The 21,731-nt window shown below is 37.1% G+C and overlaps 1 protein-coding gene across 1 annotated transcript in view; it reads left to right on the forward strand.

Annotated features, from left to right (window-relative positions):
• The window catches only part of SKAP1 (src kinase associated phosphoprotein 1), a 261,116-nt gene that overhangs the window by 59,482 nt on the left and 179,903 nt on the right, over positions 1–21,731 (forward strand). The window contains exon 5 of the mRNA XM_006774412.2: positions 12,709–12,825. Within this exon, the coding sequence (XP_006774475.1) occupies positions 12,709–12,825 (117 nt within the window). The remainder of the gene's footprint in view (positions 1–12,708; positions 12,826–21,731) is intronic.

Consider the following 21,731-nt stretch of genomic DNA (forward strand, 5'->3'; position numbering starts at 1 on the left):
GCTTTTTTCTTTTAATTGCCAAATTCATTCTTTTTAAAACAAAGGTTTGGTTCTAGATTACCTTTCAATAAATTCTAAAATATAATTTTAAAAAAATTTAACAATCTTTCTATGGCATTTCTATATACCAATAGCAAACTTACAGAAAAAGAGATTTAAAAAAAAAATCCCATTTACCATTGTACCAAAAAACTTAAGATACCTAGGAATAAGCTTAACTAAGGAGGTAAAAGACCTGTACTTGGAAAACTACAGGACATTGAAAAAAGAGATAGAGGAAGACATAAACAAATGGAAGAATATACCTTGTTCATGGATTGATAGAATCAACATCATTAAAATGTCCATACTACCCAAAGGAATCTATAGATTCAATGCAATCCCCACTAAATAACTAATGGCATACCAAGACCTAGAACAAACTCTCCAAAAGTTCATATGGAATAAAAAAAGACCCCAAAAAGCTGCAGCAATCTTGAGAAAAAATAACAAAGTTAGATGGATGACAATACCAGATATTAAGCTATACTACAAAGCCACTGTTCTCAAAACTGCCTGGTACTGGCACAAGAACAGACATATACTAGTAGACCAACGGAACAGAACAGAGAACCCAGAAATTGACCCAAGTCATTTTGCTCAATTAATATTTGACAAAGGAGGCAAGAGTATACAATGGAGTCAAGACAGTCTCTTCAATAAATGGTGTAATGAGTTTTAATGAGATGATCGCACAAGGAGGGCTTGCCACTTGGTTAGCACTTACTAAAGTACTAGCAAGTATTATTATTTTATTTTTCTTAGACTTTTAAAAATACATTTTTATTGATTTCAGAGAAGGGAGAGGGAGAGAGAGATAGAAACATCAGTGATGAGAGAGAATCATTGAGAGGCTGCCTCCTGCATGCCCCACCCTGGGGATCGAGCCTACAACCCAGGCATGTACCCTGACTGGGAATTGAACCCGTGACCTCCTAGGTTCATAGGTTGATGCTCAATCAGTGAACCACACTGGCTGGGCTAGCAAGTATCATTTTTATGTTTCAAAGTAGAGCTGGGCAAGTAAATCCATGTATGGAACTTAGACAATATGTATTTCACATATCTTTTCATAAAATGTATTCATTTCAGCTGAACCTTGAGGTAGCACCATGTAAGTCACCATGTACATATTTTTGAGGTTTGCATTTACAGGATGTATATGCAGAATTTTTATTGGTAGGCCCTTCAGAGCTTAGATTTATGAGCTTGTTGCTCTGTAATGTCTGAGACATGTTGAATTGAAGCATGGATGTCACTTAACTTCTCATCTCTTACTCTCACATACTTGGAGCATGTAGTTATGACAACTACAAGAAGCAACCCATTAAAGCAGCAAAGAAACACCATCTTTGCACTAAAAAGGAGAGAGAAGGGTTTCCCTTTGAAGTTGGAGAGGAGTGTTTTTGAATTAATGGAGTGTACAGTGATTTTACTAAGTTTATTTATGAAAATACTCTTTGCATTTATGCCAAAAGGTTTTAGCACAGTTGTAAGTAGGATTTATACAAAGAAACACAGCTCAAATTTATGACGTGTTTGCAAATGTAAGAAAAAGTCCGAATTTACAGTATTTGTAATTTATTGTTAAGTATCTTTCCATCACTATTCCTGGAATGCTAATATTTTATAAACACAAGTGTTGGTTATGAACCTAGACTGTCCTAACCTATGCTACTTTTTAAAAAGAAACCTTCCAGAATGCTTTCGATGTCTTTTGGGGATTTAACAGGGGGAAATGTACACAGGACAAATACTCCTGCCTTTGGCTGTAGCCCAACCTTTTAGCATCAACAATCTTGACAGCTGCTTTTGTGACTTGACTTCCTTTAGGCCTTTCCCCCTTTCTTTATTTGCTCCATTTTATACAAATTAATCTGTAGAAAGTGAACGCACACACAAATTGTTTTTGAAGTTAATTATTGACTTTAATACCTTTTCAAATATTGTACTTCCTATACATCTACCGGTTGGGTTTTTTTTTTTTTTTATTGTTGACAGTATTACAGATGTTCCCTATTTTCTCACCCTTTGCCCCCCTTCACCCAACTATGTTTTTAAATTAATATACTTTTGCAACTACTGTCAAAGACAGATTTAAAATCAAAAGACTCACTTTTTTATTCTTTTTAACATTAAAATTTTCTACAATTTTTGTGGCCTTTGTAAATGTCCTACCTTGAAGTAGATTATATTGAGAAATAAGAAAAATAACTGACTTTCATGGGGGTGAAAGAAGAAATTATTGGAATCAGATGCTTCTGCCTTCTGTATTCCCGATGTTTATTATACATTGTTTGGAATAGCAAAGACTCCTAAATGTGCAGCAGTAGAGGACTAGTTAAATAAATTACGTTACAACCATTAATGGAATGCTGCATAGTGTTTAGAAGAACATAACACATACTAGTATATATTTGTAACATGGAAAGCTGTCTCCAAGGCATACTGCTAAGTGAAAAGAGCAATTTGGACAAACATTGTATAGTGTGTGTGTGCCTGCATGCTTGCTTTCATTTGTCTGTGGAATATTTTGGGAATATATGAACAGTGGTAACCTCTATTGATAGGTTACCAGTATGAATACAAGAGAGAATGTTCATTATTCATCTCCTTTGGTACTACTTGAATTTTTACCATATGCACATATTTTGTACTAAAATTGCTAAGATGAGATACTAGTAAATCTATATGTGCTGATTTAGGGCAACCTTAAAGGTAAATGATTAGGAGAAAAAGCCGGTGACAGAACAAGACAAGTCTACCATTTGTTGTTGTTTTTGTTTTTTGTTTTTTTAAAAAGACATACCACACAGACCATTAGGCAGAAAGTTCGTAGAACACCCAAGAAACGTCACAATGGTTGCCTCTGGAGGGAAGAACCAGAAGAAGGAAGGGAAGATGAGCTTTCATTCTGTCTTCTTGTAACATTTGAAACTTTTGCTCTGGGCACGCTTAACTAATGAAGAAGCTTACAAAAAAATCTCGATTTGACACAGGAGTGAGCTTTTATCCCAGTGGAATCATGATTTGATAATTTTATATTCATTCAAATTTTTTTCCTCCTTTACTTATTTATTAATTTTTTACATATGAATTTATGGGCAAGACCATAACAATGGTATAAACTAGCAGCAATCTCTGTTGCTTCGTTTTTGAGAACCAGCAGTATATAGTATGTTGCCTTGACATATCACTTAAAAGTGAATTTTAAAATAAAATAGTATCACCTACACGATGGAATACTATGCTGCTCTAAAAAGGAAGGAACTCTTACCATTTGCAACGGCATGGATGGAACTGGAGAGCATTATGCTAAGTGAAATAAGCCAGTGGCCACCCTTTGTAATAAAAAATAAAATTTGGAAAAAAAAAAAAGTAAAATAAAATAGTATCATATAATGCTCATGGTAACTGATTTAAAAATACCTTTTTTTACCCTCAGTATTTTTTTCCTTATGTAGTATTTAAATGTTGATAGAAAATCTGATTCTTGTCTTGATGTAGATGGCAAACAAAAATCAAGTAATTGGTAAATTAATGACTGCTTTAAGTGTCTTTGATAAGCTTTGGGAAATTTTGTTGAGAAAAAATATTTCTCTTAGATAATATTACCCCTAGAGCAACACAGAAAATCAGGTAATGAGTACAGTTTCTGAACAGAGAATTTTGGCGTTAAGAACTTTTCTATCTCAGGAATTCTGCCAATAATGAATTTTCATGTTCTGGACACAAAATGTTAAGAAAAATGTGTGGCTAGTTTAAATACAATTTTTTTTTTTTTGGTTTTCTGCTTACATTGTTTTTTTATATAAGTTAAACCCTTGAAAGCCAGTGAATTTGTTTGATATTTGGAGGCTAAATAATGTGATGGTTGAGCCCAATTCTTATAATGCATTAATTTTTCACTATGCTGCCCATCACCACATACTTCTCTCAGAAGTTTGTTTACTAGTTATTGGGTACCAGAATGGCTGAAGGATCACTAAAACAGGAAAGGAATTCCTTAGTTATGGAGAAGGGGATTTATATGACGTGTAAAATAAAGCTCCCAGCTACTGCTGACTCTTGTGAGGCAAATAGTGGAAACTTTGAACCTATCTGTCCTTGTCAGCTGATGTGTATTTAACACACACTTTCCAGCCTGAAAAGTTCTTGATCACAATTCATCTCTAAAAGATACTTTCCCAAATTGAATAGACACCATCTGTGATCACCATGAATCCATGTTGGTATATCTTGTTGGAGCTGGCATCCCAAAGTGACAAATCCTATCCGATATAATAAAAGGCTAATATGCAAATTGACTGAATGGCAGAACAACCGGTCACTATGACGCTCACTGACCACCAGGGGGCAGATGCTTAACGCAGGAGCTGCCCCCTGGTGGTCAGTGTGCTCCCACAGGGGGAGTGCCGCTCTGCCAGAAGCCGGGCTCATGGCTGGCGAGCACAGTGGCATGGTGGGAGCCTCTCCTGCCTCTGCGGCAGCGCTAAGGATGTCTGACTGGCAGTTTAGGCCTGCTCCCCAGTGGGCCTAAGCCGTTAGTCAGAAGTCCCCCAAGGCTCCCGAACTGCGTGAGGGTGCAGGCTGGGCTGAGGGATCCCACCCCCAAGTGCACGAATTTAATGCCCTGAGCCTCTAGTTGATTAATAAAATACACTTATATTGATTAAAATAATAATAATAGAACCTATTTTCCAAAACTTAAAAAGTAATATTACTTGCCCTCAAGGTTTGTGCACTTTACTTGTGTTAGTGATACCCCAATAGAAAAGGAAAAATAGATTTTAAAAATAAGGGGATACTCTTCTGTTCCAAAAGGGACCAAGCACTGAGCAGAATTGTAGATGGTAAGAAGTGTTAGCTGTTGATATTGTTGTTACCTACATGTGGTTACACACATGTTGTTTTCATACATGAACAGGAGTCCTTGGTTAAGGTGGGGTTGGGGTACGGAGAGGCCGAATCTTGTCACCCATTGCCATGACACCCTTGGTGATCTTGGAGGTCTATATTACAAAGAAAACTCCTTTTATGCAGTATGTTAAAAGATGTTTTACATTTTTCAGGTCTGCTAATCTAACCTGTAAATCATCCTTTATTATATGTTGTTTTAGTTTTACTCCTTGGGTGTTTGGAAAATTGTTCTTCTATCTATTCATCACATGTACATCATGTAGTCCCTTTCTTCTTTAGCAGAAGATATTGGAATCCAGCTGGCCTTACAGGTTTTCTTAAACAGAAGTAATGTTGGTACAAATGACCTTAGAATGCATCAGGACTACAAGTGGATGCCAAGGTCCTACTACAACTTGTCATTTGGGAAAAAGAAAAAGAAGAGAAGAGAGAGCAAGATGAACCAATAGTAATAAAATTACTACATTTATGTGGGATTTGTATGTTTTTCAACCTATTTTCCTACTGAGAGACTTAAAGCATGATAGGGCTGGAAAGTAAATACATCCTGTAACTACACCAGGTCAAAACTATATTTGGGTGTGGAACACGGTTCATTTTATGTGAAGCAAGGTCAAAATACCTAGGACCCAATAAAATCAAACAGGAGATGCAGGAAACTATTTAATATGTTTATCTGACTAAACCCAAAGTAGTTGTGTTAAATTTTGTAAGCATGAAATTCATACCCCAAAGTGGTATTTTTTTTAAAAATTGCTGCAACAATACTACTGCAGTAAGTTTGAACCTTTGAATAGGGCGAACTCCCTCTTGAACAAATCATTGGCCACATTCTGCTTTGGCTATCAGTTCCATGCCTAATGTGATTACTGCGATGACTACTACTTATAATAATTTATATTTTTGATTATAGATTTACTTTACTGAAGTAAGAAAATAATAATTTATAGCACATGCCACAAATCCACGTCATTCGGTATGCTTTGCCCTTGAGTAATGACCATAATGTATAAAGCATGCAGAGTTGGAGACTGTACGGCTCCGTGGGTTAGAACAAGAGGTTAGGAATCAGACAAGGCAGGGTCAAAGCGTGGCTCTGCCACTTGTGAGTCACTTATGTGGCTTTGGGGAAGCTATTTAATCTCTGTGTCTCATCTTTTTATGCAGCTTTGAGATAATAATATATCACAGGATTATTTTGAGAATTAGATGAGATAGTACACGAAAAGTCTTGACCCAGAGCCTGTAGCCAGTAGGAGCTCAGTAAGCTATTCTATTTTTATCATTACTATAGCTGACTTTCTCCTCTAAGTCAAAATACGTTGAAAGTTCCATTAAGTATCTTTATAGCAAAAAATAAAACACTAAAAATACAGCAGTCCAAGGAAAACAGAACTATGACCCAATAATCCCAGGTTATGATGGCCCGGTTGTTATATGATAAATGCATTCATTTTACAGTATATTCAGCCACATACTAGCAAATACCTACGTTTACATGTTTTGAATTCTGTCAAATGCCATTATTATTGAAAATATACTAACTCAGCAGGTTCCATTTTAGTAGCAGTTGAACAATAACGGTGGTAGATGGAATGTGTTAGTGTAAAGCCAGAATGATTGCTGACAGGCTGTAATTTGCTTTATGAAGTGTGTGTTGTCACATATACAATTATTTGGTTTATAGTTGTTGCTGCCAGCCCTCCAGTTCATTAATGTCCAGGAGTTATGCCTTTATGTGAAACCTAAGAAGGGTTAAAAGAAATCTCAGCTTTTTTAGGGGGGTGGGGGAGAGCAGAAGGGTTTGTTCCCATGGTGGCTACCTTATTTTTTTTTCCCCCTGTTTTCTTTTTTAAGAACTAGGATGATGCTACACACTGCAGCCCACCCTACTGGTCAAAAGGAAAAACTGCATTATAAAGGACCGTTTTCTTGAAGGAGAGAGAGGAGGGAAAAGAACACTTTTCAATGGGCTCCCACAGGCATCTTCCTGAACAACCCACCACTGACCGCTGTAGTTCATTTTGGAAATATTATTAAGCTATGCTGCCCTTCTGGTTATTGGATTCACAGGTGTTGTAGTGATTGTGCTATGAGTGTCTACGCCGTTTGGTTCCATTTCTGATCCTTTAGATTGCGCTTCTCTCTGCAAATGGCATCCCTAAAGCCCGAGGTTTGTTATTCTTAGCAGGATTCTTTGATGAGTTAACAGTATTCTATGTTAAAAACTTAGCTTTAGGCTCGATATATTTCTTGTCCACTCAAGATCTAGTTGGAGCAACTTATAAAAAGAATGATAAATGGGAACTTTCTTTACCTGGCCCATCATTTGTTCCATAGATCTAATGACATTCGGTACCATGGCACTCACTGCTAGGGCCTTGGTGGGGGGTGGGCGGAAAGAACATTTATACATTGAGTTATGGCTACATGTAGGAGAGAAAAAAAAGAGAGATGGGCAGGAAGTCAGACTGTATAGAACAGAGAAGAATTTGAGACCTTCACTACATATGGATTAATCACAAGAACTAACCACGCAAATCCAAATGGGTATTTAGAAACCAGTGAAGCCTCTAAGATGTTTCGTGGGGGAACACCATATATTTTCCAATGCATGAGTATGTGCAAAAGGGTCTGTAATTTATAATGGAAGTGCTGACAGAACTTTAGCTTTGGTGTTGCAAATGTGCTCCATAATCTATTTACATGTGAGTAACGTTTCACACATATGGACACATGTGTACCCAACATATTTTTTTAGTTGGTGTTATATCCAATCATTTAGGTCAATGGTTGCAATAAGGAATAAGCTGCCGTTTTGCTAATCTTACCATAGTTCAACTTTGGGAACTGCATCACGGTTAAATTGGTCTGTAAAAATCTGGCCATATTAATGCCATCAAGCATGAAAACTAACTGGATTTGGATCAAGGACCTTTAGTTATAGCATTTCAGGTAGGACTGATTCGTTTAAAGGCAGAGCTGTATGTCTCATAGGTTTTTAAATATTAACGAGAGTCAGAAGTCATGTGTGTTCCCTTCCACCAGCAACAATAAAAACAAAAAATTGCAGACAATTTTATATTAATTTCAATTTCCTTATAGTACCCAAAGATGCTTGATGAAGTCATAGCAAACCCTATAAAGCTTTTAACCATACTGTATAAACAGTTGGTTGCAGATGTGAAAAGGCCTTCATAATACCGCTCACAGTTAATTAGAAGAGAAGTAAGAGATGATGACTTTATACTTAATGAAAAAAATCACTGAGACTTTACATATTGAATAAGCAAACATGTTTATGTTTTATTTGTTATTTTCGCGTTATTTGTTATGCTCATACTACTTTCTGTCTTTTTTTTTTTTCCATTTCCTTCTCATTTCTTTGGTAAAATTGTCATTATAGCCTGTGTTTGTCCCTAAATAGTACCTGTAAGTTTAGGATCAGATGAGTTTGTTGTGAGTCAAAATAGTTACAAGGGGAACATCATCATGGTTCATTTTCCTCCCTGTTTTATTTGGAATTGAATTAGGAAATGAAAGGTTTTAGCAGTTTAATTCACTTCTCCATAAAGTTTATGGAGCAGCAACAGCTGGTTGAATCCATGGCAGAAAAATCCAACTTCTAGTGTCCAAGCTATTGTTTTAGAATTAAGTGGGGTGGGGGGCGGGTGGAGAACTCATTAACTGTTAATGAAAACACAGGGGATAAAAACAAATCGCACAGAAACCCTAGCAAATAATTACCTTCCACCTAACACAAAGCGACTTTATCTTTCTGCTCCAATCCCTAAGAAATCCCCAACTTATCACTCTGTGGGGCATGAATGAAATTGAGTTTGACTCTCAGGAAAGAACAATAGAGAAATATCCCCCTTATAGGACCCTCAGCACAATACTCAGTGGAGAGCCTGACATTGAATGTGCCAAGGAGTGTATCTAGCGCCCAATTCTTATGACACTTAGGATGAAGGAGCAAATTATCAGCTAATAGCAGGTGAACCCTTGATACAGTTCCCCCAGATCTTGTTTAGAAATACAAAGAAAAGGGGCTGGAGGTAGTGGATGTGATGAATGGAGATACTGTGCGTTAGAATATCTATGTCTGTATAGAAATACATTGATTCTGAGTGAGTTGCAATGGGAAAGTGTGTCTCGAGTGGCAAGGGTTGTTGCTTGTGAGAAAGCCACTCTAAGCAGATGGAGTTCTGGCCCTAATTGGAGAGCTGCTGGAGTGGAAATGTCTGTCACTATAGTTTGTGATCATTTATGTCGGATCCCACTGGACTATCGTAGTGGCCACTTGGAGCTGCGACTATCAGAGCTATAGATGAATCCAGAGATCACTCGCAGTTATGTTTTTAACAAAAAATGATGTTATGAACTTAAACACATCCAAAATGCCCACAGTAATTGCTGGTTCTTCTATAAAACTTTTCACCCATGCATCTTGAGTAGTTGTAATCATTTTAATTACATGGGAGTGTCTATTTATATGGTGTTAAAGGCTTTTTTCGGTGTACGCCCAAGGGAGTCGGGCCACTTGATATAACCTGAAAAACACAGCAACATCTCCATCATCAGGAACTAATTATGCTTGGATGTAAAAACGTATTTTCAAATATTTCCCCCACTGCGACCATTTTTAATACTGACCCCAGCTCTGTTTTTGCTGCGTTGTGTACCTTTGTTGTTGTATGCTTTATGGAGGCATGGTCTTGTATTTGGCTGTTAAAAGCCCACCTTGGGGAGCTGTGTTCAGACACCATAGGAATCATGTGGAAGTGACTCTTCCATCAGAAGTTGGTAAATCAGATGCCAAGTATTTTGAGGTAGACTTTAAAAATGGAAGGTCTAGCCCTGGCATTGTGGCTCAGTGGTTAAGCATCTACCTATGAACCAGGAGGTCACAGTTCAATTCCTGGTGGGGGCACGTGCCCGGGTTGCGCCAGCTCAATCCGCAGTGTGGTGCCTGCAGCGGGTGGCCAGTCAGTGATTCTGTCTCATCGATGTCTCTATCTCTCTCCCCCTCTTCTTTCCTCTCTGAAAGCAATCAAAATGTATATTTTTTTAAATGGGAGCTCTAAAAGCAATTGGAGAGCTCCTGGAACAGAAAAAGGACATTAATGGGAAAACTGGGGAAATCTAAATAAAGTCTGTAGTTAACAGTGATGTACTAACGTTAAATTCTTGGCTTTGACAGATATACCCTAGTTACACACTTAGTTGACATTTGGAGAAACTGGATGAAGGTATACCGGAATTCTCTTTACTATCTTTGAAATACTTATAATAAATCTAAATTATTCCAAAATAAAAAGATCATTAAAAAGCCACAAAGCAAAGCAAAACCCTACCTGATCTGCTTATTTTTAAAAAAGTAAAACCTGGGATGCTAGAACGTATAAGAGAGTAGATTTGTCAAATTTCTGAAGCAAGCAAGAAACTGTGTCTAGAACGTTAGTTGATAAATAATGTTCAGTCTATCCTACAAATGTTAAACGTTGCATGACAGCCCAAACTATTTATTTTTTCAAAAATTGAATTTGGTTTAGCTCAAAATTTTTCAATTGCTTTAATTTCACAGCTCACTTTCAGGTTACCTGCCAGGCAGTCTATTTAGATCATGTTGATAATATAATTTCAGCGGATTTGCAGTGATGCAAAGTTTGCGTAGTTAATCCTCAGTGCAGTGTTTGAGATTTTTTCTGGTTATGAGGGAATTTTCATAGTGATCCTTTAGCATAATCATAAGCTTTCTATCCTGATCAGTAACCTAATAAAGGCGAGCATTTCTTGTGGCTCTGGCCAGCGACTGTTATATGAAATGTTGTTTGCTTTTTTTAAAAAATATTACTTTTCTTCTCCACAATAAACTCCACAGTTTATTTCTGAAGTCCTATATCTGCAGGTGTTCTGCTCAGTTATGAACATCTACCTTGATCATAGAAGAGTCTAGATATGATCATCTAATTTATGGAAGGAGAAGGCTACGGACATCCTTTAAAAAAAAAAAAAAAAGAATAGTGCCGTAACTGGTTTGGCTCAGTGGAGAGAGCATCAGCCTGCGGACTCAAGGGTCCCAGGTTCGATTCCGGTCAAGGGCATGTACCTTGGTTGCGGGCACATCCCCAGTTGGGAGTGTGCAGGAGGCAGCTGATCAATGTTTCTCTCTCACTGATGTTTCTAACTCTCCAACTCTCTCCCTTCCTCTCTGTAAAAAATCAATAAAATATATTTTTAAAAAATTAAAAATTAAAAAGAAGAATAGTTTATTGATTTTTAGAGAGAAAGGAAGGGCGAGCGAGAGGGAGAGAGAAGCACCCGTGAAAAAGCACATCGATAGGCTGCCTCCTGCACGCCCCCTACCAGGGACCAGGTCTGCAACCCGGGCATATGCCCTTGACAGGAAATTGAACCAGCAACTTCCAGGTGCACAGACGCCTAACCAACTGAGCCATACCGGCCAGGCTGCTATTCTTTTGTTGTTGTTGTTGTTGAATTTATTGGGGTGACATTGGATAATAAAACTATACAGGTTTCAAGTGTACAACTCAATAAAACATCATCTACATACTGTATCGTGTGCTCAGCCATTCTCTTTTTATCATTTTATATCCTCCCTATCCTTCTAGTTTAATTGTAGGAAATAAACCTTTAAAGTGAAGCAATACAGATTCTATGTAGGTTGTTTGGTTTCACTGCTCCCTAGTTGAAATCCAGGGCCAAAACTCTACAGTGTTTACTGAGATTAGCATTGGTGATTTCCTTTGGAAATTAGTATTTGAAATAATATTAAATTCAGTTGAAAATCCCCTTTTCATGTTTGTGAAATGAACTGAGCAGCTGTTGCTGTCCTTTTATCAGCAGACTGTACCTCTGTTTAGGGGATTTTAAGGAAAGCCATTTGCAATGCAGAGCCTTTTCTTCCGGTTCCTGAATGAGCTAACATCTTCCGCCTGAACCTTTTAAAGTATCATAATAGCATGGGCCACTTCTACAAAATATAATCCAATGTATGTTGAAAACACCCAAAAGAGATTAGCATTGTTTTAATTGCATAATTCAGTATTGTATATACATTACCTTTCATCAAAGCCATTTTACAGAACAAATATTACCTTCTTAGGGCTTTTAGAATTCCTAAGAGGTTGGTTGCATAGGCTGTAAACTAGAATTATAAAGAGAGAACTTTCTTAAGAATGCAAAACAAGTAGCGATGGAAATTGGAATAGAATCCGGCAAAGGCCAGGTTCTCTATATTTTTACTTCTCTTATTTTTCAGAACAGGGAAGCATATCGCCCTTGCTCCATTATATTATACGTGGAAAGGTTAACCCTTTGTGTAGTTTATTCTATTTCATTTGGAAATATAAAGAGAAAGAGGCATTCATGATCAAGGTCATAATTAATGGAGATATGGTATATGTGGGTACATATTTATATTGCTATACTTTCATTGTAAGTGTGGCGGAGAAGCTTTTCTCTGGTGATAAGAGGTCTCCCCACCCTAAGCTAACAGCTACTAAGCTCTAGTTAGAGAGTGGTTGAATGGAAAACTTCCCATCCAGGTAAGTTGGTTTTTGAACTTACTTATCTGTTTCTCATATGGTAATGGATAGTGGCCATGTCCGTCAGAATATAGCTCTTGCCATATCTTTTTATGTGAATACCAGAAGAAATATACAAAGACTTTTATAAAGATGCCCAAAGTACGACCTTACTTTTTTTTCTTTTTTTGTCCCTCAGGGGGAGACCAAGCTGAAAATTACCTTGGACAGGACAGCTCCGGTGATAATCACAGTGGAATTCCTGGCCCTTCTCTCCCCTCAGATGCACCTTTTTTGCCAGATTATCAGGATGAGGGTGAGTGTCATTTTTCTGGATTTTTGGCTCATCACACTTGGTTACTTTTTATCCTGGTGTCTTGGCCCTTTGTCATTTGACTCAAGCAGCCTTCGGTGTGGGTTCTCTGAATTGATAATCACTAGCTTGCAAAGAACAACTATTTGTTTCGTTGTGGTGCGGGGCCTCCTGGTAATTCAATACTTCTGAAGTTAATGTATTTAGGAAAACACTAATTCCGCATTGAAGCAGGAAGACATCATTATTGATCTTTTTATAAGAACTGTAGCTCAAAAGCTAAGAGGGCATTTTAAGACTGGAGGGCCCAATTTACCATTCTCTCAGATTTTTTTTAGCTTCATAGAGTTGCATGAGAATTAGCGCTTTCATTTTATGGTTATTGGATTATTGATTTATTGTTGATTATTTGGAATTTTAAGCTCATCATATTAGAATAAGATATCATTTTTACCCATTCTTTTCACATGCCCGACCATATTGGTGTTGTTCAAGGGGAAGCCACATGAACCATAGTGCAAATCTTTTTTGGAGCATTAATTTTACTTGGAGATTTAGGAATGGGAGGATTTAAATAATTCAACTGTTATAAATACTACCTTTATATTAAAACACATTGCTGTGTAATAGAGTCGGATGCCAAATGTAGATGAATTTTTAAGATACATGAATATAAAAATGTTGGCTTGGTGGCTGCCCGTTTCTGGCTCAGACTCAGCTATCCCAAGGGTGGGAGCTCACTGTGCCTCTCTGGCATCTGGCCACTTGAACAGAAGGTTTGATCATCACTGATGCACATGGTTATCTTATCAAAGTCTCTCTTGTGCCTTTCCGGTGGAGGGAAAAGGTAGAGATGCTGCTAAACTGAATATTAAATTGGAAGCTTATTACTCACTTAGGAGTTGGGAGTAAAGTTGGTAAATTATTCCTTATTTCTCTTTATTAGTCCATAATCTTTTAATTTATTTTTCTTCCAAATTTCCCTATGACTTCGGCATTTTCCAAGAGTTCTTAATCTCTATATTCCCTTCGATTTTCAATTTATCCATGAGTTCTTATTTCATTTAGCTCTTTTGGTGATTCTTATTTTCTCCTTTTCATTGACTCGATAACCTCCACTATGGATTCAGTCACACAGAAACATTTCATTTTGTGTGAGCTTTGTAAACTAGCACAATTAGTAATATGCACGTTTTAGAAATTGGGCCCTGTAAGGTGAGATCTGTATATTGGTTCAGGTATGACACTAAAAACGTTGTTTGGATTGAGAGCTTAATAATTACATTAGTAGCTGATTAATAATTGAAGAAAATTAACAGTGCAAAACGTTTAAAAAAACGCATTCATTTGTTTTTTGATTAGTCTAATGCTTGACAGAATTAGAACAATAGTACCTTGTTAATCCATAAGTCACTTATTTGGTATTCCCAACTTTCCCAAACACAGCTGAAAACAATGCGCAAGCCTCTAAGTAGACATAGATGTTCCTGAGTCCTGTGCTAGCACTGATGTACCTTATATGTGGGAGAGCCCCTGAGGCCTTCGCTGATTTCTCAGCCCACAGTGAGTGAAGCATCAAATTAGAAGAAGGGGTACTGTCAAGGCATCAGTTGAGGTATAAGCAAATAACATTGAGGTAAGAAAGAGAAAAACAATCAAAAATTTATATAGAAAACAAAATTTATAATTAAAACAAAACTTATGTGGACACTTTTAAAAAGCTGTCTGGGGACGTACTGTATTGTAGAGAGAGAAGCAGCTCAAACTCTCTAAGGGCTCAGTCCCTTAACAAAGTGGAACTTTCTAGCTAGCATTTATTGAGCCTTGTATCTGTTTTCTAAGCACTTCGAGTGTATCATTATTTAATCCTCAGAACAGCCCTGAGAGGTAGATATTAGGATTTATCTTTATTTTCCAGATAAGGAAGCTGGTACCCAGGGAAGTTAACTTGTGTAAGTGCCAGAATTTATACTTACAAAGTCTGGTTCTGGAATCTCTGTTATTAACCACTCTACTATCCTTACTATTATCCTCATCGAACTTATCCAAAAAGATGGGTCCATGTTCCAGTCATTTTGGTTAAGACTATACCAAACACATGGCATGTTTGGAAATATTTTCATTAAAAATAGTTGAAGTTTAAAAAAAATTGAGTGTGGCCAGACAGCAGGGTGATGGTTTCCAGAGGGAAGGGGGTATTGGGGTGAGGAGGGGACCTAATATATGATGATGGAAGATGATTTGACTTTGGGTGAGGGGCACACAGTACAATATACAGATATGGTATCATAGAAACGTACACTTGAAACCTATATGATCCTATTAGCCAATGTCACCCACATAGATTTAATAAAACTTAAAAAAAATCATGTTGGCATTTTCCTATTATCTGGAAAGCTCCAAAGAGGAGAATTCTATAATGGTTCCCCATAACAGAGGAGTTAACTATGTTAGTAATATTAAATTCTTACTTAATAGAGTTTTATTTTTAATTCTGTGCCTAAAAGTTAAAAGAATTCCCAAAGAGGCAGAGTCAATGGTAGAGGTAAGAATAGATTTGTTTATACGTGTTAAAAATTTAATTGTAGGATGGTGAGATAATGTTTAAATATGAGTTTCTGTAAGGCATTGATTCTAGTACATGCCTGAGTACTTGGTAAATAATGAACACAGTACGTTTGTTTCCTTCCCCTGAAAAATAAAGGTGTATACATTTTCTGTGAAATTAAAGAGAAGGTTAGAAAGATGTTAAAGTTTTAAGTAAATGTACCCTGCTTAACTCGAGTTTACCGTCATAGAGAACAGTAGCGCTTGGCACACTACTTATTCATTATTTTTACAAACACTTATTTAGAGATTATAAGGTACTAGCAAGTCAGTGTGCTAAGTTGTAAGTGAAATATGCAATTAAAAAAATCAGACACAGTCCCTCTCCTCATGGCACTTACCATCTCATTGGGAAAAGACACTATTAGTAAGTAGACAAACATATATAAAGTCGGTATCTTCAATTGCTGGTGAGATAGTTAAGGGCCTCCTTTTTTAAAATTTTATCTGCTTTTATTTTTTTAATATATTTTATTGATTTTTTACAGAGAGGAAGGGAGAGGGATAGAGAGTTAGAAACATCAATGAGAGAGAAACATCAATCAGCTGCCTCCTGCACACTCCCCACTGGGGATGTGCCCACAACTAAGGTACATGCCCTGGACCGGAATCGAACCTGGGACCCTTTGAGTCTGCAGGCCGACGCTCTATCCACTGAGCCAAACCAGTTAGGGCTGCTTTTATTTTTTTAAGGGCATCCTTTTTAAAAAAAAGATACTTTAACTTTCTTTGTAGTGCCATTATTTTAGGCTTCTGGAATCTTATCTTTATTAGATAATCAAAGGACACTGCTAAAATATTTCATTTTTGTTGCCTTCCACCTCCAACTAGTGTCCTAAAGGTTCAATTATAAAAGGACACAAGGTTGACCCATCCACCCATAGCTTCAGTGATGAGAAGCAATAACCGTGGTGTGTGTCATGTTTGGGACATGCTTTTGCGAGAACTACAAAGAGATCTGGAAGAATATAGAAACCTGGCCAGGTGCACAGCAAAAAATGAAAACCAAGGTTACAGGCTAAACCATGCATAAAAATGAGAGCATGCTGCCACCTCCTCGCAATTCCTTCTTCTTTTCCTTTGTAAATGCCCTCAAACAAGCGCACAGCCCCACCATTGGAAATGAAAACTTGGTAGCAAGTAATAACATTTAGATTTCTAAACCGAGGGAGGCACACTTTCTACCATATTGAAGGAAAAAGAATTAGTATGAAATGCGGAATACAGTAACTTTACAAGAGTCAGCCAACTACGAAGCCCGTTGCTTTCATGGTCCAGAATATACAATGGATTTGAGTGTGTCTGTAAACTTATTTTATTAGTATAATGAGTAACCCCTATGCACATACATTTTTAAAAAGATGGATTGGGGAAAGAAATTATTCTATAAATAGGGTATAGTGTCTCCTTCTGGAAGAAAAAGAAAAACATTTTATAAGAGATGAAATTTAAAATCCTCTTAATAAAAGCCTAATATGCTAAGTGTCTGACATTCATTCGACTGTTTGACCAGTCGCTATGATATGCGCACTGACCACTAGGGGATAGATGCTCCGACCAGTAGATTAGCTAGCTGCTGGGGCCTGGCTGATTGGGACTGGGCCAGTTGGGCTGGACACACCGGTGGGGTCCCTCGGCCTGGCCTGCAGGGATCAGGCTGAAACGGACTCTCCGACATCCCCCAAGGGGTCCTGGATTGCAAGAGGGTGCAGGCCGGGCCGAGGGACCCCACCGGTGCATGAATCCAGCTGGGCTACGATATCCTTTTTAACCTACATGCTATTTAGAAGCATTTTTGCATGTGTGTGTATTTTTCCTGGTTTTTGTTTTAGTTTCTAGGGATTTTTAAACCTGCTTTTTAATATTGACTTCTAATTTTATTACATTATAGTCTAAGAACATAGTTTACTGGTATATTATTTAGATTCTTTGGATTTTATTGAGACATCTTTTGTGGCCTAATAATGATCAGTTTATGCTCATGGGTTGTATGTGCTTCCAAAGTATTTATTGAATACACTCTTATTATTTTTAGACTTGTAAATATTGTACTTCAGGTCTTTTATAGCTTAGCTTTTCTTTTATCTGCTGAAAGGGTTGTGTTAAAATCTCCAATGACAGGTAGAGTAATCCATTTTTTCATGTTTTGTTTTACATTTTCAAGGTCGTGTTATTAGATACTCGTAAAGAGCTCTCATTGTTTTTTTAAGGTTTCCTCTTACTGAGCTGGAATCCTATACCTAGAGTTTCCACTGATTAAGCAAGTCTTGCTATCTAAGTCTACCCATAGCACCCCCTGATAGACTCGATACACAATGAGTATAAAAGATGTTTGTTTACAAGCCAGTTTGAGACACCCGTTGCTGTGAGTCATATAGAAGGTGTGATTTTAATGTATAAATTACATTGCTTCAGAGAGTAAATAAACTGCATTTCTTCCAGTGTTTACTGAGGTATATAAATTAACGATGCAGTGACTAGTGGTGAGTGACCTCACTGATCAGGTAAAACTCAGGCCGAATCCCGCTGACAACTTTTTTTTGTTTTTTCTCTGGCCAGTGTGACTTAGTTGGTTGGAGCATCATCTTTAGACAGTTGCTTTCATCTTTGTTGCTTACAGGTATATTTTTCTTTAATAAAAGCACATGATCCCCATCAACCCTAATGGAATTTATGTGTGTTTAGACTGCACACTGTGAAAAAAACACAAAACTTGTTTCCATGTCTGGGTTTTGGGGGCCAAAGAACAAATTCTGCTGTAAAACACATACTTCCATGAGCGTGGTGAATTTCTGAACAAGTTTCCTTTGGCTTCAGGTGAGCCCATCCCATTTCAGATCATGGTTAGAAATTAAGGACTCAGCGTTGAGTTAACTGTGATAAGGGTAAGTAAGCTGTCACTCAGGATTGCAGTGGCCTCCTTCATGAAGATAAATGTCTTATTAGATCGAAGACATCATGTCGTTTATATAATCTGGTATAAATCACAGATGAAGATGACAAACTGGGTTTCAAAGTTAACAGTAATTTATATAACTTAAACAAATGATTACCAAGGATTATACATGTTTTGTGAAGAATAAAAAAACAATAACAATTATCTGTCTGTGACCTACCCATTTTTCATTCTTCAGCCCAGCACGTTGGGCTGTTGGTTCATGTTTAAACTCTAACCTCCCATCCAGTGCCCAGTAAAACACTCTCACATATGTTGATGGCTGGATAGCTTCCATAATGCTTCTTTCACTCGGACAAATTCTTTGCAAATTTAACGCAAGTTTGTACATAGACTCACGGTATTTCAGAGCTGGAAGAGGCTTGGTAATCACCTAATCTGATCTCTGTTTTACCAAAGAAAAACTAAATTTTATATTTCCTTTTTTATTGAATTTATAGGAGTGACACTGGTTAACCAAATTATACAGGTTTCAGGCGCACCATTCTACCACACATCATCTGTACACTGTATTGTGTGTTCACTATTACAAGTCAAGTATCCATCTATCACTATTTATCCCCCTATACCTCTTCCCCCTCCCCATTCTCCCACCCCCTAGCAGTCAACACACTGTTGTCCATGTCCATGAGTTTGTTTGAGAAAATGAAATTTTATTTTTTTTCTCACAAGAAGTTAGGGGCCTGGCAAAAGAGAAAACTAAATTTTAGGGTTAAGTGCTAGGTCCTATGGCTAGCGGTGTTCGTTTCCTCGCCGGGATGCTCTCAGCAGACCCAAACAGTTTTGCAGGAGGCCTGATCGTTGCTCTGAATCTATTTCTTGAAAGTTTTTGCCAAGTTCTTCAAACACGTGTGTCTCTTTGGCCGGTGAATGTTCTTAGCCTCTTCCCAGAATTATTTGGGAACTTCAAAGGGCTCCATAAATGCTCACAGTTATAATTATGAATAATATAAAATTAGCTCCTGAATTGATTTGACATAGGACTAATAGTTACCTTTTTTGTCTGCTATAGATTTTAATATACTGCCAATGAAGAGTTTGTTGCTGAATAGCTATATTGAATGCCCTTAGTGAATCATGAGTTTAGAGGCTGTTTCAAGGATATAAAGAGAAATAAAGAATGATTCCTTTCCTTAGTGAGCACATAATCTAGTGAGTTCATAATCTTAATGTGACAATTAGACACTTCCACAATAAAGTACCTGGTACATAATCCAGTGCTGATTATCAGGGTCAGAATTTTCAGAAAAACAAACAAACAAACACACTTGGTTGGACTTATAGTAGTTTGGAAGAAAGTCAAGATAATATTTGACCTGTGCTATGGCCGAAGTGTTTTTAGAAGTCTTCCAGACGAGGAGGATGAGCAAAAAGTCCATTCTTTGAAAGGTCAGACATTTATTGAGCTTCCACTGTAATTAGCAGTAACATAACAGCGGCTGTTTTTAAGTGCAAACAGTTGGTTTTTAAGTGAGTGAGTTGGCTGACGAAATTAAGCTTTTTCATACTGCCTCAAGTATTCTCTCTGTTTCTCCCCAAATTCTAAACTAGTCAGCAAGTTTAATGGTAATATGGACATTCTAGTATATGATGATTGGAGGTGTTAGTGTGGTCAATACAGTGGTGGTGAAATGACATGCAGTGTTTTGGTTGCTAATGTAATCTACTTACCCGATTGGTATATAAATAAGTCAGAGGTGGGGTGAGGTTATATATCTTTGTTTATTAGAAAATCATATATACTGTGTTCTTAGAATCTATAAATGCATTACAATTAAATGTAGCACCTGCCTAATAGATGCACACTGAATTATCTAAGTGTTAGCTGCCTTCCCTGCAGCAGTCATGTCTAAAGTTCTAGAGTTCTGGATTCCTACTTATAATTTTAACCCCAGACCATCCTTCCTCAAGCTTCAAATCTGTTGACCATTTTTACCTCAAAGTTCAATATTCACTTAAATATGAAATAATTTTGTTTAAGAACTTTCAGGCCAGCCTTGCACAGAAAGGTTGCCAGTTCAGATTCCAGGACAGGGCACATGCCCAGGTTGTGGGCTCAGTCCCCAGTAGGGGACATGCAGGAAGCAGCCGATCGGTGTTTTGCTCTCACATCAACGTTTTTCTCTCTCTCGCTCCTCCCTTTCTCTATCTCTAAATATAAATAAAATATTTTTTAAAAGAATTTTCAGGCCAAATAATTAGATACATATACTTAATTTATATAAATATATACTTACACTTAATATATATCTTGCTTTCAACTCTTCATGCTTTGGTGATCTTTTTTTGTTTTTCACTAGCCATAAATTCTTTCTGCCCTATCATAGAACTCTGACTTTTCAAAAAGAAGGTAAATATTAATAATATTATTTAAAATAATGCTGAAGCACCTACTAATCTAGAATATTATGGCCTACTAGGAAGAGACTGTTGAATTCACAAACCGTCTTACACTTATGGTCTAGACTGCCTTTCTGACTTTGAGTGACAGCCTGTTTACCCTGGGTCCTATGTAGCGTAAACCCAAATACGTGGTCTAGTGGGAAAGAAAGATGATACAGAGTGGTTTCTCCGGCTTGTAAAATTGCAGTTTATAAGGGAATTGTTCCTTGATGGAAAGTTTTCACTATAGGAGCCTTATCCGATTGGCAGACACATTTCTGTCAACTGTTAGGATATCACTTATATGGTTCAGTATATTTTAATAGAATGCTCCAAAAGATAAACATAATTGTCATGGTTAACTTTATAATTATGTTATTTCATAATAATACTCCAGATTTTGTTTTAATCAACAGAACATAGGGTTAACTGGGTTCATGAGCTCTCCTCTCTCTCTCTCTAAATGATCATTATCATCGTTGAAAGACATTTATGAATGCTTAAGAACATAGTTGGGCCTAGAGATTGTCACAGCTTAGGGAAAAAAAATCACTTGAGTTATCTAATCTAGCCCTGCTAATGAATTCCCATCATTCTTACTAATATCTCATTTAATTAATTATCAAATATAGCGATTGTGCTTTGCACCCTTCCTTGGCAGGACATTGTTCCCGCCCAACTATTATTACTAATTTATTCTTCATGTCTAATCTAAACTTTTCCTTCCTTAGTTTCAGGCCATTGCTCTTTTCTATACCATCTTCTGAGACTGAATAATTCCCCTAATTCATTTATATTGTTACCTTTAGAAGGTATTTAAAGACTGTGAACATTTATCCCCAGAGTCTTTCACTTTTTCCAACTACATAAATTTCAGTTCTCTTAATCCTTACCTCACTCTGCCCCTGTCATACTGTCCAATCCTTGGGTATTTTATAACACTCCTTGATATTTTCCATTCCAA

This window comes from Myotis davidii, unplaced genomic scaffold (genome assembly GCF_000327345.1).
Source record: "Myotis davidii unplaced genomic scaffold, ASM32734v1 scaffold327, whole genome shotgun sequence".
In the NCBI taxonomy this organism is placed as follows: Eukaryota; Metazoa; Chordata; class Mammalia; order Chiroptera; family Vespertilionidae; genus Myotis; species Myotis davidii.